At 39.5% G+C, this 27,212-nt stretch overlaps 1 protein-coding gene across 1 annotated transcript in view; it reads left to right on the top strand.

Annotated features, from left to right (window-relative positions):
* Positions 1–26,547, top strand: part of LOC123758542 (uveal autoantigen with coiled-coil domains and ankyrin repeats) — a 196,957-nt gene extending 170,410 nt beyond the window's left edge. Inside the window, exon 15 of the mRNA XM_069322922.1 lies at positions 23,935–26,547. Within this exon, the coding sequence (XP_069179023.1) occupies positions 23,935–24,120 (186 nt within the window). The 3' untranslated portion in view covers positions 24,121–26,547. The remainder of the gene's footprint in view (positions 1–23,934) is intronic.
* Positions 26,548–27,212: the final 665 nt, after the last annotated feature.

The raw sequence follows: 27,212 nt of genomic DNA, 5'->3' as shown, positions 1-27,212 counted from the left end.
CCCACCATCCCCAACTGCCCTCGTCCTCTCGTCATCCCCACTATTAATCCCAACCCCTGTCCTCTCGTAATCCCCACCATCCACCACTCCCGTCCCCTTGACCTCCCCAAAATTCCCCACGCCCTCGTTCGATGCATTTCCAAACGATCTGACGTTCCCATCAGAAAATTGGGCTCGCTCGTTCGATGCATTCCCAAACGATCTGATGCACCTATTAGAAAATTGAGAACATCATATGATCTGATATTCCCATCACTGAAATATAAGAAAAACAGTTAAAAAACGAATTGAAAAAAATGGAAAAAAACAAAAATAAACTATACTCAGGAAATGAACGGTATGATAAACATAACAGCTCAATTCCAATGCAATGTCACACAAAAAAAATAAATCAAAATGAAAATCAGTCGAAATCTATGAAAATTCTATTTGTCAATGCAATCAGAAACATTGAAATGGGATCGTAACAAATTTAGTATAGTGTGTGTTTGTTCGTACTGCAACAGAAACACTGGTTCTTAAAAAATGATTGATTTTACCTGTCACAGGTGTGGCATCTATACTTATACTTACAAAATGAACAGTATGGTAAACAACACAGCTCAATTTCAACGCAATGTCATACAAAATAGTTAAATCAAAATGAAAATAAATCAAAATTTATGAAAATTCAATTTATCAATGCAATCGGAAACATTGAAATGGAATTGTAACATATTTAGTATCCTGTGAGTTGCTATTATGTGCAACAGATGGCACTGTTTTTCAAAAAAGCATGTTTTTACCTGTCACAGGTAAGGCATCTATATAATCGGTATATAAAAACACGCGTTTATTCGCATGGAACGTTGTGTAAAAATTTCAAAGCAATCGGTGAAGAACTTTCCGTGATTACAGCATGTGTTGCTCTTACATCCAACAGATGGCGTTTTCTTTATTTTAAAGCATGTTTTTTTCTGTCACAGGTGTGGCATGCATATAGTAAATATATAAAAAGACGCGACTATTCGAATGCAACGTTGTGTCAAAATTTCAAAGCTATCTGTAAAAAGGTTTCGAAGATTTCCCTCCCCTGAAAAACGCATGAAAAAAACAGTTTTTCAAAAAAAGCATGTTTTTTCCCTGTCACAGACGTGACATCTATATAATATGTATATATAAATTTGCTGGGATGCGAATGGAACGTTGTGTGAAAATTTCAAAACAATCGGTGAAGAACTTTTGGAGATATGTGGATTGCAATCCACTTAAGAATAGTACAACCTACCATGAACACCCAAATCACGGAACTATTTACTCTACCCACCATGAGAGTAAGAACAAGACCGGAACATAACAATGCCAACACAGAACACACTGCTCAACATAATATGCCTATTACACCCGATTAATCTTTGCATGCACTTCGTCCCCTATTATTCCCTATTTATCCTCATGCCTTTTCTTTTATTCTACTTGTTTTCTCACCTGACTCCATACTGGTATAAATCTTCCGAGATCTGCAATTTCTTATCACTTAAGAATGAACCATGTAGGTTCGAAACGTTGTGCAATTGTACAATAAGTGTAATACATTCTATGGTAATTCACTTTTTTCTTCACCTTGAAAAACGAACATGAATTTTGGAGAACTCTTCTTTCAACTAAACCTGTCAGAAAATAAAATCTGACAGATGACATTCAGACAGATGTCATCTGTCAGAAAATGCTCACCAAATTGATTGGGAGATGGCTTCTTCAATAACGAATTGTAAAAGCACTTATAACAGGAACATAATTGAATCTTCTTTGATACAGATTACAAAAGAAAGTAATTTGAACATTAGCATTGGTTTATATAACTTAGATCCATTTTTGATAGATCAATCCATTGATACACATTTATCTCACAAATTCATTGTAAATATTTACTATCTTATGCTATTATTATCCATGTGTGGGCCTATTGGTGGATATGAATAGGAGCTGCATCGTATGGGCCAAAAAGCTTTCTGCAGTTATGCGGCTCATATTTGTGGCCACCTAATTCCCAGTCATTTGTCATTGTACCTCACCTCACTCCACCACTCTCTCCTGCCTATATATGTCCAATACTTGACCTGTAAATCACTCCTTCTGCAGATGTATTAATATATGAAAGTACTTAAGAAAATTCCTGTTTCAATTCTTCCTCCGTGGTCTGACACTGTCATATATATATATATATATATATATATATATATATATATATATATATATATATATATATATATATATATTTTTTTTTTTTTAAACCTAGAAGGGGTACCACCTCTGGTGCAAGTGTAGGGACCCATAGCCTCGGAGAAGAAAATAAAGAGTACTCAGAGAAGACCTTGTGGATCCTCACTGAACACTGATATTTTCTTCTCCTACCACCCCTATATATATATATATATATATATATATATATATATATATATATATATATATATATATATATATATATATATATTTTAAGATGAATAGGAAAACCAGGGATATACTGAACATCTTGTTTCAGAATCTATACTTTAAAATGCATAACGTTTCGAATACTTCTCGTATTCATCATCAGATCTAAAAGAAAAAACAGAAATCACAATCAAATAACTGGTAAACAAAGAACTCATACTGAATATAATTGCCTATCAAAGAAAGGAAAATGCTTAAAAAACTAAACACTTAAGCGCACTTGAAGTGATCAATACAAATAAAACTTAATAACTGTCACATATATTAAAACTAATTTAAAATCCATTAAACTACAAGACGAAATTTATAACTACTAAAACAAACCATTCTATTAAACTTACGTGAAGTGATCAGAAGTGAAACTTGATACCTAACACATAGATACTAAACACTATAACAAATATTTATATAATGACTACAAATCTACAAATAATGTATGTAAAATACAAACAGAATAAACGACAATTATAAAGTACTAACCAAAATCTTATAAAAAACTCAAATATTAAATAAAATTAAATACCAAAAATGTATTATATATCCTAAATAAAAGATTATATTAATGTACAATATCAAGACTTGAAATAAGTAAGAAAGGGCAAAGACATGGCAAACTAAACAAAAAATTAAACTACCAAAATGAACTAAAAATCAAATTACAGGGCCTACTGTGCACTATACAGTGTACAATTGAACAGCTGAAAGGTTGCTATTTAACAGAGGCCGCAGCTCCTTTATATATAAGGATTCCATTACCCTCAAATCTGACTGGCCATTCATACAGGTGTCCAGAATTTTAAAATCAGATTCCAGCAGAGAATGATCAAACTCATAACAATGGTTTCTAATCTCCGAAAATGCTGGTTTAGACAACGGTAATCCAGTCCTAAAAGATAATCCCCGGTGCTCAAGTATCCTAATCTTAAAGTTCCGAATGGAACTCCCGTCATATCCAGCATTACAGCTGGAACAATTATACATATATACGACATTTGAGCACAAGGGGGGTAGGCACTTTATCTTTAAATTTAAAATAAGAGCCTATGGTATTTGTGTTGACAAAAATAAATCTAAAGTCTACTTGAGGATAACACTGCTGCAACAGTCTCCTCAAACGACTCCTTACAGAAAAGCTAATACTGCCATAAAATGGTAATTTAATATATTTAAGATCCCTTTCCACTGTAGTAATCTTACACGATGGGTGAAACTTCTTATTTAAGAAATTCCTTATACAAGTATAAAACATATGCAAAGGATAACCATTATTTGAAAAAAATTTCACAAGAAAATTAATTTCCTGATCAAAGTTATTCCAATTAGAACATAAAACAAAGGCCCTATTCAGTAGAGTGTTAATTGCATTTTTCTTAAAAATATCAGGAACAAAGGAATTAAAATTTAAACCTAAACCAGTAAAGGTTGGTTTCCTAAAAACATTAGGAGGTTTTGTACAGGAGATATGTAGATGACACTTTTTTGTTGTTTAGGGACCAGTGTCATATTGAGAAATTTAGAGAGTATCTTAATGCACAACATAGTAATATACGGTTTACTGCAGAGTGTGAAGTTGATAATTCATTGTCGTTTCTTGATGTAAAAGTGAATAACCTTAATGGGTTCAACACTAATGTTTTTAGGAAACCAACCTTTACTGGTTTAGGTTTAAATTTTAATTCCTTTGTTCCTGATATTTTTAAGAAAAATGCAATTAACACTCTACTGAATGTTATATATATATATATATATATATATATATATATATATATATATATATATATATATATATATATATATATATATATATATATATCGTACCTAGTAGCCAGAACGCACTTCTCAGCTTACTATGCAAGGCCCGATTTGCCTAATAAGCCAAGTTTTCATGAATTAATTGTTTTTCGACTACCTAACCTAACCTAACCTAACTTTTTCGGCTACCTAACCAAACCTAACCTATAAAGATAGGTTAGGTTAGGTTAGGGTTGGTTAGGTTCGGTCATATATCTACGTTAATTTTAACTCCAATAAAAAAAATTGACCTCATACATAATGAAATGGGTAGCTTTATAATTTTATAAGAAAAAAATTAGAGAAAATGTATTAATTCAGGAAAACTTGGCTTATTAGGCAAATCGGGCCTTGCATAGCAGGCCGAGTTCGACGTTCTGGCTACTAGGTACAACATATATATATATATATATATATATATATATATATATATATATATATATATATATATATATATATATATATATATATATATATATATATATATATATATATATATATATATATATATATATATATATATATGTAACATCGGTTGACGTTGTTGTAGAATGATTAGGATGGTCTGGAGTTTACTCGGTAGTGGCAGGAATTGGAGTACCAAACGTCCACTGCTTTTCCTTAGTTTATTATAAAAATATATATATCTTCTACACCGGGCCAGGAGCTAGCTAGAGTGTGTAAGGGAGCGCGTGTAGATGCTCCAATGCCCAGGCCATCTCTGAAGGTCTGAGGGCCGCAGAGAGCTACATGCAAATCTGCTGACAACGTGGTTGATACCTATTAAGTTGTTTAGCTTAGCGCCGGCAATCATATGAGGGTATTGGGTCACCCTATGTGTACGGCCATGGCGACTAACTGGCGTCCAACACCGCTCGGCACGCTATCATCGGCGATCTGCTTGACAAATTTGACAACCCTTGGGCGTGTACCTAACATTATATACAGTGATTTACCTATAGTGGCCATAAATAAACAAGTTTTGAGACGTCCAACACCGTCTCGGACATGCATGAATAATGAGTACATTGCTTAAATATAATCCTCAAACTAAGCTATCCATGGAGCATCATGACTAACTAGCTAAATGTCCGCGCAAACTGGAGGCAGGAGGTCCGGCTGCAGGTAGAGGTGATAGTTGAAGAGTCAGTGGACCAGAAGTTGCGCGTAGGAATTCATGATGCTCAGCCAGTGTTACCTGTTAAGTAGATAGTAAACGGCAGACACTAATTTAGGCACAATATATTACATGACAATACATAGAATAAGCGACATTTCCACTAAAATATGGAGAGCAAGAACGTGGCAGGAACACGAGGACCTACATAGTGTATAGAGACACGACAAGATCAATAAACTACGAACAAAGATACCTGAGGTGGAAGGGTCTATATACATTGAACCGAGGGGTGCGAAACGACTGTTGCAATCACTCTTAGATCTAGCCATAAAACTATGAATTCTTAGGTGCCAGTCCATCACGAACGTAGTCTTCCTCTGCCATGTACGAACAGGCAGGGAGAGGGGAGCAGATAGAACGCATCCATTGTCCCTTACAGACTAGAACACCACAGTCACACGAAGATGAAACATCAGACTGTTGGTGGTGTACTGTCGAAATAACAGGTCTGGACCGAAGATTGTATGTGTGAGTACGTGGTGGGGTAGTATCGCTGGGCGGGTCTGAGACCGAAGTGGGTGTCACAGTGGTAGGGTCACACGGTACGTTGTCAGGGACAGGAGTCGGGGTGTCATCGTCAACAGTCAGACGAGCTAATTTCATGTGGTTGAGATGCTCATGTACTTGTTCTCCAGTGGCTAGGTTTTCCAGCTTGTACTTATTATCCGTGATATGCTCAAGAACTCTGTAAGGACCCAGAAATTTCTCAGTCAGTTTGTACATGGGACCATATCGTCGCTGATTGAGGATCATTACTAAAGATTCAGGTCCTATTCTCGTAGGTTTAGCATGAGCGTTTGTAGCCGCGTAAAATCGTCAGTAGCTTTAGAGAGATGCTCCTTGACCCTCTAGAACGCCAGTTGAGTATCTCTCCGTTTTACCTTAACATAGTCGTCATAGTTGTAGAGTGGCGCGGGCGGCGAGGAAATGATGGCATTAGGAAATCTCATGTCTGTCCCAAATAGCACAAAGTGAGGTGTGTCTCCTATGGAGGAGTTGACAGAGGAGTTTATTGAACATTGGACGATTGGCATAAGTTCATCCCATTTGTGACTGTCCTGATTGACTGTCACTCTGATTGCGTCAAGGACCTTCTTGTTAGTTCTTTCAGCAAGGCCATTGCTAGCCGGTTGATACGGCATGATATTACACTTTTTGATGTTGTACAATGTAGCCAGTTGTTCCAGAACAGAATTGTTGAATTCCGGGCCGTTGTCAGAGAGTATAACCCTAGGTGGACCATACCTGCAAATTATATGATCATGAAAGGCACTAGCTATAGTTTTTGCAGTTTTGTTTGGAATTGGAACCAGTTCACAGTATCTAGAGAAGTTATCTACCATAACTAGGAGATGTTTATTTCCTCTGGAAGTTTCAGCAAAATTTGTTAACAAATCCATAGAAACACGATCCCAAGGTGCATTAGTTGTAGGGTAAGTCTGAATTGGGTTCGGGCCAGCAACATGGCCTCTGTGAGCTAGGCAGGTTAGACATTGATCCACGTGACGTTCAATCTGTTTGGCCATTTTGGGCCTGTAGTACGTATGACGAGCCTGCTTGATGGCGCGGTCCTTGCCAGGATGCGCACTGTGTGGGGTGTCGTGAACAAGTTTTAACACGGCAGGAACTATCGACGCAGGAATAACAAGTTAATGTACCAGTCTGGCAGGAGATCCAAGCATAACCTTGCGATGGAGCACATGATCTAAGAGTATTAGTTCCTTGAGTGGTACGGGTGGCTTGACCGTAAAAGTCGTGTGCGGGTCCACGAGAAAGCTTATGATCGGTGCCCACATTGGGTCTTGTCGTTGTGCGAGTTCTACATCTCGCAAGTCTAATGAAGGGTATTCAATGTGAACGGGAGCAACATAACGGGAGAGAGCATCGGCAACTACATTGTGTTTGCCAGGTAAGTATCCAAACGTGGGTAGGAACTCTTGTATGGTGAGCGACAAACGGGCAAACTTGCCTATGGGGTTCTTGTCTCTGAACAAGGGAATGATAGCTTGGTGGTCCGTCAGTACATGGACAGGGTAGTTATAGATGATATCTCTGAAATGTTTGAGTGCCCACACGACAGCCAACGCTTCGCGCTCGGTTGTCGAATAATTCTTTTCAGCTTTGGAGAGGACTCGGCTCGCATATGCAATGGCATGTTTTTTTCTGTCGCTAGTTTGAGCGAGTACGGCACCTAACCCAATGTTACTGGCGTCGGTAACAAAAATAAACGGTTTGGTGAAGTCTGGGAACTGGAGAAGATATCAGGGCTTCTTTGAGCGTTTGAAATGCTTCCTCTTGATCAGTTGTCCAAACGAACGGAACGTCTTTCTTAAGGAGGTGAGTGAGAGGAGATGCAATCACTGAATAACCAGCAATGAAATGGCGGTAGACTCCAGCTAGGCCTACGAACTTTTGTACAGCTTCAGCATTATGAGGGACTGGAAAGTTCTTGACAGCTTCTATCTTTGAATCTAGAGTGGTGACGCCTTGCGAGGTGACGTTATGGCCGAGAAACTGTATTTTTTCTCTCATGAGGCGCGTTTGCTAAGTTTGATTTTCAGATTGGCTTCAGCTAGTTTCTGAAGGACTAGGTCCAAACCTTGAAGATGTGAGGGTATATCCTTGGACATGATAATGAGGTCATCGAGGTAGACCATGAGGGTATTTCCTATCATTCGTCGGAACCGCTCTGTCATAAACCTTGAAAAGGTAATAGGGCGGCTGCGTAAGCCAAAAGGCATGCGGGTGTACTGGTAATGACCATTAGGGACGGAAAACGCCGTCAGTTCTCGACTTTCTGGGTCGAGCGGTATCTGCCAAAATCCTTGTAATAAATCAAGTGTGGAAAAAACTTATTCTGACCTATGTTCTGCAATAAGTCAGTTAGCACGGGAAGTGGAAATCGATCAGGAATCGTAATATGATTAAGTTTCCTGAAATCAACGACGAGACGCCAAGAGCCATCCTTCTTGGGAGCTAAGATTAACGGAGCATTCCATGGTGAAGTACTTTCTTCAATAACGCCGTCGTGTAACATCTCGTCAATGAGTCGGTCCGCAACAGCTCGTTGAGAATGAGGCAATCTGTACGCGGGTACAAAAATTGGGCGAGTACCTGGTTCCAGTGGAATTTTGTGAGTAATGAGGTGTGTCAGTCCAAGTTGTTCACCTGTCAGTGCAACAACGTTGCGATGCTTGTTGAGGATGGTCAGTAACTGAGATTGGGCGTCAGGGAAGTCAGTGGGACTAAGATGCACAGGTGAAATCGCGATCTGATCTGGATTTGTTGTGTGAGAGAGTGCATGTACCATTTGGTCAGTAGAGACCTCATCCACTACTCGCACCAGTAACGAATAATGGGCAAAGTCAACAATGTGTGTGCCTGATGCAAGGTGAATGTTGGCATTGGTGACGTTGGCAACATAAACAGAAGTAGTGTTATTCTGCATCTGATGTAAGGACGGTTCTATGTAGGTACCATTGAATTGACATATGTCACTGTCAGCTATTACGTGTTCTAGGTCAGATACACCAGGTATTTTTACAATAACCTATGTTAGTGCATGGGAATGTAGTACCGTGTCTTGGTGTAAGATGCCTCTGACCTGACTGATATTAGAAACCAGACAAGTAAGGTAATGACCAATCGCTGGGGCCCCTTGCAAAGATTCATTGACCTCACCGACCTGCGAGACTGTGGAAACGCGCGTTGGTCTGGTGTCAGTAAGTGACTAAGTGAAGGGTTTGTTTGGGCGTGACTGGTTAAGTGTACCCTGGTCTTCCCTGGTTTGTATGTACCTGACATAGTCCCAATGGTTGGTGAACTCATGTCCCATGGTGTACACACTGCAAAGAGGTACCACTGTATCACCAATTGTTGCTTCCCAACGGTAAGCATCGATAGTAACTCGGTAGTCTCTCATGGTGTTTAATCCGAGTAAGATGTCTCCAGGGAATCGTACTGCACCGGCTATTATACATGGCACGGTGAGTGATCTGTCATTAACTATTAACTCTATGTCTGCTTCACCTAACGCTGGAGTCATTCCTCCAGTATGTCCACCAAGGTTGGAAACAGACGACTGTCGTATATCGAGTCGGTTGCGTAGGCCATGAAGAGCATCTTGTTTAATGATGTTGACTCGAGCTCCTGTGTCTAAGAAAATCTTAACATGTCGACCCTTCAGAGTGGCTGAAATCAGAAGACCTTCCGTGTCCTTGATAGACATCCTGTTAAACATGCTATTACGAGACTGACACGGTCGACGTGGTGTCTGGAGTACATGTACACGAGTACCGTCAGTGTGTAGTTCGTCCATGTTTTCCTTCTCTGCTAAGGTACCGTACCTGTTACGGGTAGGCACTGAGTATACAGGGAGGTCGTCTCGCTTCCCTACGTCATACCGTTTACCCAGGCTGCTATACCTTCCCCCGACTGAGAGTCATAGGGCTGATCTGTGTGTTCGTAGGTCGTGTCTGCATTATCCTGGACGGCCGTGGCGCCGTTTGTCACGCGCGAGTTACGGTGTCCATCTGTGTCGCGACTGTCAGTTGTTGCATACCTAACATGGGCAGTTGGTCGGGTTGCAGGGCTACGTGTAGGGCTCGGTCGGCGGTGGTTAGTTGTTGTAGCCTGCGGTTGCTTACGGGAAGGAGGAGTAGGACTAGAACGGTTAGCCTGGTTAGTACCGTGGCGGGCTCTACAGTCAGCAGTGTCATGTCCAGGTCGGCGGTGATATGTGCAATAAGAACGGGTGTGATCATGTGATTGGCCTGTGTTGTTATGTCTAGCATGCTGTTGGTAACGAGTGTTAGTTGATGTATACTCTGCCTTACGGTGGCCTTGTTTGCCACAGTTAAAACATTCTGGCGTTCGAGGTCGCTGAGGGTATTGAGGGGGAAAGAGTATGACCTGGGGCCATACGAAGGCGGAGGAGACCTAGCATGAGTCTGAACACGTTTAGGGGTAGAACACGTGTCAACGTTCACAGTGGTATGGGAACTGTTTGCACGAAAAACGGCAGAAAGCTGGGCAGAATCCCGGGACTTTAGCCTGTCTGTGGACTCTACCATGACGTCCATTAAGTCCCAAAGTGTGTGGGTAGGACCAAAATTCCTAGCCTCGATGTCTTTCAGTATGGCCTCGAGGGCATGACTCTGCATGGCACCGAACGCCAATAGTTTACCCACAGTTTGTATAGTGAGGCTTCCACTAGGAATGACACGTGACAAAAGCGTTGCGTGTTTCATCAGGACGCATTACCGCAGTAGCTAATCAGCGAGCAATGCCAAAGGGATCACGATCAACTACCGATATATATCTCCCACGAAAGAACTTCTTAAATTCTTCCCAGTTGACAATTTTCTTTAAGTCAGGTGTTCCTGCTACGAGATACGCATCTCCAGATTTATCGTCAAGTGTGGACGTAGCCATACTGATATAGTCCGCGTCTGTGACAGCAGTACCCTTGCTCTTCGCTCTAGCCTCTACACTAGCGAACCATGTCTCCAAGAGGGTTGGATACTTTCCACTAAATGGACGAATGTCAACAGACTGTGTAAGAACTGTGACAGTGTTCGAGTTAGAACCCGCAGTATTCGGGGCTTGAGTCATGATTACTGAGGCGCTGCTGGTTGTAGAGGTTAATGAGGATAAGCTACCGAGAGCTGAGGTTGGGAGTATTAATTCACGAAAACTTGGCTTATTAAGCAAATCGGGTCTTGTATAGTAGGCTGAGAAGTGCGTTCTGGCTACTAGGTACGACATATATATATATATATATATATATATATATATATATATATATATATATATATATATATATATATATATATATATATATATATATATATATATATATATATATATATATATGCGAACAAGCCTGAATGGTCCCCAGGACAATATGCAACTGAAAACTCACACCCCAGAAGTGACTCGAACCCATACTCCCAGGAGCCACGCAACTGGTATGTACAAGACGCCTTAATCCACTTGACCATCACGACCGGACATAATGAGGTGATAGCCGAGGCTATTTGAACCACCCCACCGCCGGCACTCGGATAGTAATCTTGGGCATAGCATTTTACCAAATCACCTCATTCTTTGGGGCACACGTGAGGAACACAAATGCGAACAAGCCTGAATGGTCCCCAGGACAATATGCAACTGAAAACTCACACCCCAGAAGTGACTCGAACCCATACTCCCAGGAGCCACGCAACTGGTATGTACAAGACGCCTTAATCCACTTGACCATCACGACCGGACATAATGAGGTGATAGCCGAGGCTATTTGAACCACCCCACCGCCGGCACTCGGATAGTAATCTTGGGTATAGCATTTTACCAAATCACCTCATTCTTTGGGGCACACGTGAGGAACACAAATGCGAACAAGCCTGAATGGTCCCCAGGACAATATGCAACTGAAAACTCACACCCCAGAAGTGACTCGAACCCATACTCCCAGGAGCCACGCAACTGGTATGTACAAGACGCCTTAATCCACTTGACCATCACGACCGGGTGGGGTGGTTCAAATAGCCTCGGCTATCACCTCATTATGTCCGGTCATGATGGTCAAGTGGATTAAGGCGTCTTGTACATACCAGTTGCGTGGCTCCTGGGAGTATGGGTTCGAGTCACTTCTGGGGTGTGAGTTTTCAGTTGCATATTGTCCTGGGGACCATTCAGGCTTGTTCGCATTTGTGTTCCTCACGTGTGCCCCAAAGAATGAGGTGATTTGGTAAAATGCTATGCCCAAGATTACTATCCGAGTGCCGGCGGTGGGGTGGTTCAAATAGCCTCGGCTATCACCTCATTATGTCCGGTCGTGATGGTCAAGTGGATTAAGGCGTCTTGTACATACCAGTTGCGTGGCTCCTGGGAGTATGGGTTCGAGTCACTTCTGGGGTGTGAGTTTTCAGTTGCATATTGTCCTGGGGACCATTCAGGCTTGTTCGCATTTGTGTTCCTCACGTGTGCCCCAAAGAATGAGGTGATTTGGTAAAATGCTATGCCCAAGATTACTATCCGAGTGCCGGCGGTGGGGTGGTTCAAATAGCCTCGGCTATCACCTCATTATGTCCGGTCGTGATGGTCAAGTGGATTAAGGCGTCTTGTACATACCAGTTGCATGGCTCCTGGGAGTATGGGTTCGAGTCACTTCTGGGGTGTGAGTTTTCAGTTGCATATTGTCCTGGGGACCATTCAGGCTTGTTCGCATTTGTGTTCCTCACGTGTGCCCCAAAGAATGAGGTGATTTGGTAAAATGCTATGCCCAAGATTACTATCCGAGTGCCGGCGGTGGGGTGGTTCAAATAGCCTCGGCTATCACCTCATTATGTCCGGTCGTGATGGTCAAGTGGATTAAGGCGTCTTGTACATACCACTTGCGTGGCTCCTGGGAGTATGGGTTCGAGTCACTTCTGGGGTGTGAGTTTTCAGTTATATATATATATATATATATATATATATATATATATATATATATATATATATATATATATATATATATATATATATATATATATATATGTCGTACCTAGTAGCCAGAACGCACTTCTCAGCCTACTATGCAAGGCCCGATTTGCCTAATAAGCCAAGTTTTCATGAATTAATTGTTTTTCATCTACCTAACCTACCTAACCTAACCTAACCTAACTTTTTCGGCTACCTAACCTAACCTAATCTATAAAGATAGGTTAGGTTAGGTTAGGTAGGGTTGGTTAGGTTCGGTCATATATCTACGTTAATTTTAACTCCAATAAAAAAAAATTGACCTCATACATAATGAAATGGGTAGCTTTATCATTTCATAAGAAAAAAATTAGAGAAAATATATTAATTCAGGAAAACTTGGCTTATTAGGCAAATTGGGCCTTGCATAGTAGGCCAAAAAGTGCGGTCTGGCTACTAGGTACGACATATATATATATATATATATGTCGTACCTAGTAGTCAGAATGCACTTCTCAGCCTACTATGCAAGACCCGATTTGCCTAATAAGCCAAGTTTTCCTGAATTAATATATTTTCTCTAATTTTTTTCTTATGAAATGATAAAGCTACCCATTTCATTATATATATATATATATATATATATATATATATATATATATATATATATATATATATATATATATATATATATATATATATATGTGTCGTACCTAGTAGCCAGAATGCACTTCTCAGCCTACTATGCAAGACCCGATTTGCCTAATAAGCCAAGTTTTCCTGAATTAATATATTTTCTCTAATTTTTTTCTTATGAAATGATAAAGCTACCCATTTCATTATGTATGAGGTCAATTTTTTCTTATTAGAGTTAAAATTAACATAGATATATGACCGAACCGAACCAACTCTACCTAACCTAACCTAACCAATCTTTATAGGTTAGGTTGGGTTAAGTAGCAGAAAAAGTTAGGTTAGGTTAGGTTAGGTAGGTTAGGTTGTCGAAAAACAATTAATTCATGAAAACTTGGCTTATTAGGCAAATAGGGTCTTGCATAGTAGGCTGAGAAGTGCGTTGTGGCTACTAGGTACGACATATATATATATATATATATATATATATATATATATATATATATATATATATATATATATATATATATATATATATATATATATATATATATATATATATATATATATATATATATATATATATATATATATATATATATATATATATATATATATACACCTCTGGCTGGAAGAAGGGGGACCCATAGCCTCGGAGGAAACCACACATAACGCATTGGAGGGAATGTGGGTCCCCTCCAATACAGTTTCTGTGTGCTTTTCTCCTACCACCCCCTTCCCTTTTTTTTTTTTCCTTTATTGTGTATTTAAAGGCCAAAGCCCGCCTCAGAGCAGTGCGTGCCCCCCATGCAGGAGACTTCCTCCTGGCAGTACCCATGTCTGCAATGGGCACGTGCCTAGATCCAGAATCCCTTCGTGTAGCAGTGGCCCTCCGCCTTGGTGCCCCAATTCACACTGAATACAAGTGTATTTGCAACAGGGTGGAAGCAGACCAATACGGACTGCATGGGTTGCATTGCGGAAGCACAAAGGGCTGGCATGCAAGACACAACGAGGTCAATGACATCATCAAGAGAAGCCTCGTCTCAGCTGGGTGCCCAGCGGAGAGAGAACCTCGCATCCTAGGGGTCCAAAACCCGGATTTCCCAGCACTTCGCCCTGATGGCATCACCATATACTCATGGAAGGAGGGTAGACAGTTGGTGTGGGACTACACATGTGTATCCACCCTGGCTGACACCTATGTACACTTCGGAGCTGATCAAGCAGGTGGGGCGGCCAACCACAGGGAAACAGCAAAATCACTCAAGTACAGGCGACTGGAAGGTCAATACCTCTTTGTTCCCATAGCGTCTGAGACGCATGGCCCCTGGGGCAAGAGTGCCTTGGGATTTCTCAAGGAATTGGGGTCCAAGCTCATTGACGTCACCAGAGACCCAAGGGCTTCCAGTTTTTTATTTCAGCGTCTCAGTGTGGCGATCCAGAGGGGAAATGCTTGCTGCGTCCTCGGTTCCTGTCCAGAAGCGGAGGAGCTTCAAGAGATCCATAACCTTTAGGCATTTGTCTTGTATGTTTTGTAACCTTTAAATACACAATAAAGGTATATATATATATATATATATATATATATATATATATATATATATATTTGTGTTCCTCACGTGTGCCCCAAAGAATGAGGTGATTTGGTAAAATGCTATGCCCAAGATTACTATCCGAGTGCCGGCGGTGGGGTGGTTCAAATAGCCTCGGCTATCACCTCATTTTGTCCGGTCATGATGGTCAAGTGGATTAAGGCGTCTTGTACATACCAGTTGCGTTGCTTCTGGGAGTATGGGTTCGAGTCACTTCTGGGGTGTGAGTTTTCAGTTGCATATTGTCTTGGGACCATTCAGGCTTGTTCGCATATATATATGCGAACAAGCATATATATATATATATATATATATATATATATATATATATATATATATATATATATATATATATATATATATATATATATATTATTAAATATGACCGAAAAAACTAAGATTAATAATTCTAACACGAATTTTCTCAATCTTTCGTACATTTCTTTTCACTGTTGGTGGTAATTCAAAAATCAATTCTCCAAAATTCATTTTTATTTCTAGTCTGACGCGACACTTGAGCGCGTTTCGTAAAACTTATTACATTTTCAAAGACTTTAGTTTACACATACACAACTGAATAGAACTTACACATCTCCAATTTGTTTATATCTACATTTGAGTGAAGTGGTATTAATAGGGTATTAAATTCATCAACACAAGACAGAACACGAAACAATGGGTATTGAATGGAAGTGATTGTAGAAAGCCTATTGTTCCATATTTCTTGATGCTTCTATATTGGAGCGGAGTCTTGAGGTGGGTAGAATATAGTTGTGCATTAATTGGCTGTTGATTGCTGGTGTTGACTTCTTAATGTGTAGTGCCTCGCAAACGTCAAGCCGTCTGCTATCGCTGTATCTATGGATGATTTCTGTGTTGTTTACTAGGATTTCTCTGGCGATGGTTTGGTTGTGGGAAGAGATTATATGTTCCTTAATGGAGCCCTGTTGCTTATGCATCGTTAAATGCCTAGAAAGAGATGTTGTTGTCTTGCCTATATGCTGGGTGTTTTGGAGCTTACAGTCCCCAAGAGGGCATTTGAAGGCATAAACGACGTTGGTCTCTTTTAAAGCGTTTTGCTTTGTGTCTGGAGAGTTTCTCATGAGTAGGCTGGCCGTTTTTCTGGTTTTATAGTAAATCGTCAGTTGTATCCTCTGATTTTTGTCTGTAGGGATAACGTTTCTATTAGCAATATCTTTCAGGACCCTTTCCTCCGTTTTATGAGCTGTGGAAAAGAAGTTCCTGTAAAATAGTCTAATAGGGGGTATAGGTGTTGTGTTAGTTGTCTCTTCAGAGGTTGCATGGCGTTTCACTTTCCTTCTAATGATGTCTTCGACGAAACCATTGGAGAAGCCGTTGTTGATTAGGACCTGCCTTACCCTACAGAGTTCTTCGTCGACTTGCTTCCATTCTTAGCTGTGGCTGAGAGCATGGTCGACATATGCGTTAACAACACTCCTCTTGTACCTGTCTGGGCAGTCGCTGTTGGCATTTAGGCACATTCCTATGTTCGTTTCCTTAGTGTAGACTGCAGTGTTGAAACCTCCGCTCTTTTCCATGACTGTTACATCTAGAAAGGGCAGCTTCCCATCCTTTTCCATCTCGTAAGTGAAACGCAGCACGGAACTCTGCTCAAATGCCTCCTTCAGCTCCTGCAGATGTCTGACATCAGGTACCTGTGTAAAAATGTCGTCAACATACCTGCAGTATATGGCCGGTTTCAAGTTCATGTCGACTAAGACTTTTTGCTCGATGATACCCATGTAGAAGTTGGCAAACAGGACACCTAGGGGAGAACCCATGGCGACCCCATCTACTTGCTTATACATGTGCCCATCCGGGCTCAAGAAGGGTGCCTCTTTAGTACAAGCTTGGAGTAGTTTCCTCAGAATATTTTCTGGTATGTCAAGAGGAGTACAGGCTGGATCACGATACACTCTGTCGGCTATCATCCCGATTGTCTCGTCCACAGGTACGTTGGTGAACAGTGATTCTACGTCCAACGAGGCTTTTATCCCTGTGGCCCGTGTGCCCCGCAGTAAGTCAACAATTTCCTTTGGAGACTTCAGGCTGAGAGTGCAAGGGACATAAGGAGTCAGCAAGCCATTGAGTCATTTCGCCAGTCTGTACGCCAGATACCCACACCCATGTACAGACTGGCAAAACGACTCAACAGCTTGCTGACTCCTTTTGTCCCTTGCGCCTTCAGCCTGAAGTCTCCAAAGGAATTTGTTGACTTACTGCGGGGAAGACGGGCCACAGGGATAAGAGCCTCGTTGGACTTAGAATCACTGTTTTTCCAACTTGGGGACTGTAAGCCTCAAAGAATTCAGTATATAGGCAAGACAACAACATCTCTTTCCAGGCGATTAACGATGCATAAGCAACAGGGCTCCATTAAGGAACATATAATCTCTTCCCCCAACCAGACAATCACCAGAGAAGTCTTAACAAAAAACACGGATATCATCGATAGATACAGCGATAGCAGGCGGCTAAATATCTGCGAGGCACTACACATTAAGAAGTCGACACCAGCAATCAACAGCCAATTAATGCACAACTATATTCTACCCTCTTCAAGACTCCACACCAATATAGAAGCATCAAGAAATATGCGCCAATAGGCCCTTTGCAGTTACTTCCATTCTTCCCTTTAAATACAAAATATTATACCCATTGTTTCGTGTTCTGTATTGTGTTGAAAGTTTGTTTTCACCTCATCCAAAACTGTTGTAACATATCACCTCACCCAAATGCAGGTATAAAATCGAAGGTGTTTAAGCTTTGTTCAGTTATAGTTGTCTGTGTAAACTAAAGTCTTTGAAAATGTAATAAGTTTTATGAAACGCGCTTAAGTGTCGCGTCAGACTAGAAATAAAGATGAATTTTGGAGAATTGACTTTTCAGTTACCTTCAACAGTGAAGAAAAATATAAGAAACATTGAGAAAATTCGTGTTAGAATTATTAATCTACTTTTTCCGTCATATTTAATAATATATGTCTACAGGAAAGACTGCTACCAAAATATACTAATATATATATATATATATATATATATATATATATATATATATATATATATATATATATATATATATATATATATATATATATATATATATATATATATATAATGAAGGTGAAAACATGGGGGGATACATAAGGGATAAACATAGGGGCTGCAGAAGGCTTATTGGCCCATACGAGGCATCTCCTATCTAAACACAAAGATTAATCCAGTGTAATTGGCCTGTTATGTTGGACATTGTCTTCTGTGTTGGCATCGATATGTTCTTGTCTTGTCCTTACTCTCATGGTGGGTAGAGTAAATAGTTCCGTGATTTGGGTGTTCATGGTAGGTCGCTCTATTCTTATGTGAATTGCCTCAAGAATTTGTAATCTTCTTGAATCTTGGGTTTTGTCTATTATGCAAGTATTCTTGTTCAACATTTCTCTTGTTAGAGTAATGTCATGGGCTTGTCTCATGTGATTCCTAGGGGCACCAGATTGAAGATGGCATGTCAAACGCCTCGTCAGCTTGGTCGACGTCATACCTATGTACTTACATTGAAGGTTACATCCTTCGTGGGGGCAAGTGTACATGTATACAACGCTTGACTGCTGTAGAGGGTTCTCCGTCGGCTTCGGGCTGTTTTTGATAAGGAGTTCGGAAGTCTTCTTGGTTTTGTAGAATATTATCAGGTTCATGTTTTGGTTAGGAGTAGTGCTTTTTACTCCTAATATATATATATATATATATATATATATATATATATATATATATATATATATATATATATATATATATATATATATATATATATATATATATATATATATGCGGAAAATCCACAGAGAAATATGAAATGAGGTGAACGTTTCGGCTTTGTTAAAGCCTTTGTCAACACCAGACTGACTATATATATCCTCTTAATCCTATATATATCCTATATATATCCTCTTAAGAGCTTAATCCTCTTTGACCATTCTAAGCTAAGCTATACCTGTTTTTGGTTAATTACACCTGACCAACCCTTGGGATGGGGTGGTCAGGTGTCGGCCTATATATCTTCCCCCCTTCTCCCTTCTCCTTAGTCAGTCTGGTGTTGACAAAGGCTTTAACAAAGCCGAAACGTTCACCTCATTTCATATTTCTCTGTGGATTTTCCGCATAAAATGATCAGTGTTTTGTGATCGTCAATTGCATATATATATATATATATATATATATATATATATATATATATATATATATATATATATGTATATATATATATATATATATATATATATATATATATATATATATATATATATATATATATATATATATATATATATATATATATATATATGTTTCTTTTTACTGTCGATGGTAATTGAAAAATCAATTCTCAAAAATTCATTTTTATTTCTAGTCTGACGCGACGCTTAAATGCGTTTCGTAATAACTTATTACATTTTCAAAGACTTTAGTTTACACACACAACTGTAACCTTAAAACACTAAACAGAGTTTTACTCATGCTAACACTAAACAGCTTATCCTTCTTATATACTCGCACTTGGGTGAGGTGATATGTTGCAGCAGCTTTGGATGAGGTGAACAAACTTTTGACAAACACAAGATAGAACACGGAGCAATCGGTATTAATTCGATATATGAGGGCATAAGAATGGAAGTAACTGCAAAGGGCCTATTGGCCCATACTTCCTCTTGATGCTTTTATATTGGTACGGAGTCGTGACGTGGGTAGAATATAGTTGTGCAACTATATTCTACCCACTGTTTAGTGTTAGCATAAGTAAAACTCTGTTTAGTGTTTTCAGGTTACAGTTGTGTGTGTAAACTAAAGTCTTTGAAAATGTAATAAGTTATTACGAAACTCGTTCAAGCGTCGCGTCAGACAAGAAATAAAAATGAATTTTGGAGAATTGATTTTTCAATTACCATCGACAGAAAAAAGAAATATTGAGAAAATTCGTGTTAGAATTATTAATCTTACTTTTCGGTCATATTTAACAACATATATATATATATATATATATATATATATATATATATATATATATATATATATATATATATATATATATATATATATATATATATATATATATATATATATATACACACATTGATTGTACATAACTTGAAGAAATTGTGAGTTGATTTCATTCACTTAAGAGGAAGCATGATGTTTCTTTTGGAAGAAATTACGATGTTTAGTTATTTGAGATAAAGCTATAGAGCGTCTTAGCCATGTTAAGATGGTGGAGCGAGCCAAGGAAGGAGGCAAGAATTCCCGCCCATGAGCGAGGCCTCCGGTGCATTCTGGGAACGGGGCCAGCCATGGCGTGATTGGTCGACAGCGAGGCTTTTGCCAGGAGAAGCACGGCATCACACCCCTGGCGTGATGAAGGCACGATGGAAAGCGCACCTGCAGAGAGTTGGAGAGCTAAGATCACTAGCTACCAGGTAGTCAAGCTGAGTGGAAGTGTTCTCATAAGCTCACCTGTCAGGAAAAGGTATAGGCCTCCAGAGGGTATAGTTCGGACAACTGACATGTACCGACGAAGAGGAAGACCATTCGACTCCTGTGGGTGTATTTTAGACAGAGCTTTGCTGGTGTTTGTACAACACCATGGGCTCGGTTTCTACAGTGACCTGAGTAAATTTGTGAAATAGTGCTGGGTGGAGTGTTGGACATTCCTGCAGGCTGCGCACGTCGGAAGTTGTGTGGAGCCGAAACGATAGCAGTTCTTATCTACTGAAACTCAACGATCGTTTACTATGATACAAGGGAGGGAGTGGACAGTACGCTGAGTGTGTTAGTTTGGGGGAGCCAGGCTACGTCTGTCATCTGTGGAGGAATATTTGGTGTAGGAGCAGTTCCCGATGAGGAACGAGCAAGCAGACGGTTTGATCGTGGCTCTACTAGGAGCCTCTTATCGTAACGTTTTATCTACGACCTCCAGTATCAGTCGATGAGTTAGATAATTTTGCTCTCCCATTTTCCCCCTTGTGATAGGAAAGGTTGTAACTAAATAATGTGATAACCATGAATTACATGTGAGGTGACATTGAACTTGTGCAGTTTTATATTAAATATGAGGTACCAGTGATTTTATCTTGGAGTGAATTAGGCAGTGGTTTGAAGACTACAAATTATTGAAGAAGCTCTATCATATATCTGTTTATGTCAAGTGATATAAATGTTTACGAGACAGCCTCATATGGATGATTTTGGGCGACAACGAAGAGTCGCAAAATGTGATATTAATTTCATTTAACGAATTGAGACAGATTTTGGCCAACTGCCAGTGTAGAAATCCATCGATTTTATTAGCGTGTTAATTTCTTCCCCGCTATTTCTTTATTGTGTTATTATGAGAGGTTTACTGTGCACCACACCATTATTGTGAAGGTACTAGACTGTTGGATTTAAATGCACCTTATATGCAATACTGAGTTAAAGTATTACTTGGCCGCGAAGCAGAGCAAGTTATGTTGGCGACCTTGAATGAATACTTTTATGTCGGGCAGCCTGACCTGGATAAACCCTGAGTTTCCGTATCCACGGATACACCAGCAAGAAAACTAGGGAGAGGACGAGTTACCTCACTCCCTGCGGGGTGAAAGGCCGGGTTCGGTGGTGAAATTCTGCACCGTTGGTAGACTGAGGTGCTCCCCAGTGGTGAACAGTGGCACCCAGGGAGTTGGAGCAGGGCCACATCAGCGAGGAGCTCTGAGGGAGGGTGCTGAGGGACTCCAGGAATTCCGCCAGGCTGGTTGATCAAAGGTCACTTCCCATCTCAATATAATACAATTTCAACGAAAAACACATTTTCAGAAAACTACTTAAAATATACATTTTGACACTTTATTTCTAGTGTACTGAACTATCACAGTACCACCTTATCCTGATTTTACATAAAAAAAAATTGATATATGTCACGTGAAGCTAAAATTCATATTTACATGTACCCCACCAAAAATGAATAGGTAATGAATATTTATCACTAACACTAATGCACTTTGGTGTTTAGGTGTTAAACAACTTAGCCCACACTCCAGTGTATGGCGGTCAGACGTAAAACTTGGACTGCTTTCCAGACTTTCTGTGATTTCAGTAGAATCTGGTTATATGACTTTTACCAAGTCAGTGGTAGAGTATGCGGCTGGGAATGCCATGGTCGCAAGATCGAGTCACCTGAGAGCCCCAGTGGATTTTCTTATTTATATATATCACGTTAGAGTTATTTCTGTGTGTAGTTAATGCACCTATTAAAAAAAGCTTCTATAGTAATTGTAAAGCTAAAAACTTTACATATGTTCTCCTAACTACAGGATTTAAGAGAATACTGGAACCGTATGCTGTTTTTAGCATACAAAAAAGAAGCATAGCATGGCATTGCCGCTGCACCAGCTGATCTTTCATCCCACGATATGGTTCAGCCACTTGAGCTGTTTTTCTTTATTTCTCACAGCTCTAGAACGTATAGCCAATGAAGCATTCTCCAAACATGTTCTCTGTGCATTTGTCTTCTTCATTGTCAAGATAAAAGTATGTCCCGATGCTGAGATATCAAGCAGGATATGCCACATAACACTGCAAGAGCGTGCTGCACTTCCTCCCTTTCCAACTCCCTTTGGGGTAACTGGTATGCTCAGTAGCTGCTCTCGTTTCCTCCACCAGCCTGGGGCCAGATTCATGAATCAGTTACGCAAGCACTTACGAACCTATACATCTTTCCTCAATCTTTGGCGGCTTTGTTTATGATTATTTAAAAGTTAATGAGCTCAGAAGCACCAGGAGGCTGTTTATAACAATAACAACAGTTGATTAGGAAGTTTTCATGCTTGTAAACTGTTTAATAAATGTAACCAAAGCCATCAAAGATTGAGGAAAGATGTACACGTTCGTAAGCATTTGCGTAACTGCTTCGTGAATCTGGCCCCTAGCATATAGAAATATGCCAGTGACCACCAGATTATTATTGTAGGAATAACTGATATAAAACAGATAACTCTACTACAGTCCGCATGAGATGGTCATATTTTCACTTTATGATGGGAGAAGGGGGGAAGGAATCATTCATAATTACGTTATTTGTTATCAAAATAACATCCGGTTTGCAGTATGGTGTTGCGATATGCAACAGGTTTCTAAATATATTTATAAATAAATTGTCACCTTTTTGTTGAAATTTTTTCAATAATTGTTAAAGTTATTATCTCATTGTGACAACCTTTAAGCACATGTGTCACAAAATTTACAGTCTCCGTGGTGTTGTAGTAAGACACTCGCCTGGCGTTCCGCGAGCGCTTTGTCATGGAATCGTATCCTGGCCAGGGAGGATTTACTGGGCGCAAATCCTTAACTGTAGCCTCTGTTTAACGCATCAGTAAAATGTGTACTTTGTTGTAACAACGATTCTTCGCGGCACGGATCGTATTCCAGGGACCTGCCCGAAACGCTATGCGTACTAGTGACTGTACAAGAATGTAACAACTCTTGTATACACATACATACATACATATATACATATATATATATATATATATATATATATATATATATATATATATATATATATATATATGTATATATATATATATATATATATATATATATATATATATATATATATATATATATATATATATATATATATATATATATATATATATAAAATCATGTGTTTGTGTCTTGCATGTGACTCTTCATCCACATAAAAGAAATTAATGTTCACATATACCAATTAAATTAATTAACTTTCTTTGTTATACAGATTCGACTTGAAAATAAAGAGAAGAAGGTGAAAGAGAGTGAGGCGGAGAGTGAGGCGACCATCAGGCACCTGCGGGAGGAGGTGGATCAACTCACACGCAAGCTGGACACTATTCACCGTAAGGTGTACGACGCTCGGGTGCGCCACGCCAGTACTGTTAATGTTCAGACTGGTAGCCTCTCATAGCATGGTGCACAGTCATCTGGTGTCGGCCAGTCATTACAAAAATAAAAGCTAATACTCATTAATGTGGATGCGAACCCGGCGGTTTGTGAATGAAAAACACTTTACATGGCGACCTGTCCTCAGACCTGGCTTGTTTAAGCATCGACTGTCACCCATGAGGCATTTATCCATTTTAACATATAATAGGTTCTCGAATATAAAAACAGTTTCTCAAATGTAAATTAATATTACTATTCATTAAAGTTTTTTGTATAGGTTTTAAGTTATAGGTTAGGTTAGGTCTTTAAGTTCTGTTGACATTGATTTTTATTTGAAGTACTGAGGTGGAGCATTTACAGGTTGTAGTTCGAACACTGTCGGGGCCCTGACAGCGCAACCTGTCCTCGACTCAAGTCCATTACATACAGCGGTCAACCCCACAGACGCATTCATAAATTTTAACATGCTGTTCATTCAAAACGGGAATTTTCTCAAGTATAAATTAATATTATTATATATTAACATATTGTGTATATATAGGCATAGGATAGGTTAGGTTAGGTGTTTAGGTTCTATTGGCGATTATTTGTATTTGTAGTACGTGGGTGAAGCATTTATAGCGTTGTGGTTCGAACAAAATTCGTCAGTGAAGCACTTGTTCCGGATATGTTCGAACTTCAGCAGTTGTGAGTCGTGTGTACACGGCTTTTCATTCATAAACAGGGGGTTTGGCGGGTGCATGGAATCACTTTTGGATCTTTGTTTGGAGAACGGGCTAGTAGGTGAAGCATTTATAGAATTGTGGTTCGAACAGAGGACGTTAGCGAAGCACTTGTTCCAGAAGTGTTCGGACGTCATTAGTTGTGAGTCGTGTGTAAACTGCTTTTCATTCATAAACAGGAGGTTTGGCGGGTGCATGGAATGGAATTTGGGTCCTTGTTTGGGGGACGGCTCAAAGACGAGTTCATAAATGTTAAAATGCTGTTCATTCAATATATAAATTTCCTAATATATACATAAATATTATTATATAATAGCACATTGTTTATATTTAGGAGTAGGTTAGGTGTATAGGTTCTGTTGGCAATTATCAGTATTTGGAGTATGTTGGTGAAGAGTGTGAATAACAGACCACCCTCAACAAAAAAGACCAAACCCTCTATTTATGAATGAGAAATGGTTTACACATGACTCAAAACTGATGACTTTCAAACATTTCTCAAACAGTGCTTCGCTGACATCCTATATCCACCTAGTTGTACTTGTGGGGGTTGAACTCTGCTCTTTCTGCCCGCCTCTCAACTGTCAAACAACAACTTTGTGTTTTTCGTTATGTTTTTTCACACACACACAGGAAGCAGCCCGTGACAGCTGTCTAACTCCATGGTACCTATTTACTGCAAGGTAACAGGAGCATCAGGGTGAAAGAAACTCTACCCATTGGTTTTCTGCAACCCGTTCTCGACTCAAGTCCAGTACATCCAGCGGTCGACCCCACAGACGCACTCATAATTTCTTACACGCTGTTCATTCAAAACGGGAAGTTTATCAAATATAAATTAATATTATAATAATTTAGCATATTGTGCATAGGTTATGTTAGGTTAGGTGTTTAGGTTCTGTTGGTGATTATTTGTATTTGTAGTATGTGGGTGAAGCATTTACGTTGTGGTTCAAACAAAATTCGTCAGCGAAGCACTTGTTCCGGAAGTGTTCGAATGAAATCAGTTGTGAGTCATGAGTAAACTGATTTTTTATTAAAAATCAGGAGGATTGGCAGGTGCATGGAATCACTTTTGAGTCTTTGTTTGGAGGACGGGCTGGTTTTCGGCCTTCTCCGGGGGATCAAACCCAGAACCTCAGGATTACGAATCTGATGCGCTGTCCACTCAGCTGTCCAACCCGTTCTCGCATACAAAGATCCAAGCTCTTTAATCCAGCCGCCAAACCCCCTGTTTATGAATGAAAAGCGGTTTATACATGACTCACAACTGATGACGTCCGAACACTTCCAGAACAAGTGCTTCACTCAAGTCCTCTGTTCAAACCACAATTCTATAAATGCAGCCCGTCCTCCAAACAAAGATCCAAAAGAGATTCCATGCACCCACCAAACCCCCTGTTTATGAATGAAAAGCGGTTTACACACGACTCACAACTGCTGACGTTCGAACATATCCGGAACAAGTGCTTCACTGACGAATTTTGTTCGAACCACAACGCTGTAAATGCAGCCCGTCCTCCAAACAAAGATCCAAAAGTGATTCCATGCAGCCGCCAAACTCCCTGTTTATGAATGAAAAGCGGTTTACACACGACTCACAACTGCTGACGTTCGAACATATCCGGAACAAGTGCTTCACTGACGAATTTTGTTCGAATCACAATGCTATAAATGCTTCACCCACGTACTACAAATACAAATAATCGCCAACAGAACCTAAACACCTAACCTAACCTAAACTATTCCTATTTATACACAATATGCTAATATATTATAATATTAATTTATACTTGAGAAAATTTCCGTTTTGAATGAACAGCATGTTAAAATATATGAATGCGTCTGTGGGGTTAACCGCTGAATGTAATGGACTGGAGTCGAGGACGGGTTGATAAATGCTTCACCCACGAACTTATAAATACAAATAATTACCAATAGAACCTAAACACCTAACCTATGCCAAACTATACATACGGTATTTATGTATAAGAATATTAATTTATATATGAGAACAAGCCAATTTTTAATACACAGAATGTTAAAATTGATGAATGCGTCTGGGGAGGACGGCCGCTGCTTTAAACAACCTGGTGAGAGAACGGGTTGGTTTATGAACAAAAGACAATTTACAACGGTCTCATAATTGATTACGTTTATGTTATGATCCAGTCTAACCAGTTCAGACTGTATATGCTCAGCCAATACCTCTAATTGTTAACTTATCTCTATACCAATTTTACATTGCTGCAGTATTTAAATTTATGCATATATGTATGTTAATTTTCATTATATGCACATGTATTATGGTATATTCTGTATTCTATAGTACACATGTATACTATGTTATATAGAGAATTTTATTATTCTAATATGTTATATTTTATTGTTG

This window comes from Procambarus clarkii, chromosome 11 (assembly GCF_040958095.1).
Source record: "Procambarus clarkii isolate CNS0578487 chromosome 11, FALCON_Pclarkii_2.0, whole genome shotgun sequence".
Classification (NCBI taxonomy): domain Eukaryota; kingdom Metazoa; phylum Arthropoda; class Malacostraca; order Decapoda; family Cambaridae; genus Procambarus; species Procambarus clarkii.
Note: the sequence above shows the minus strand (reverse complement) of the source record. Positions and strands in the feature narration are given on the sequence as shown.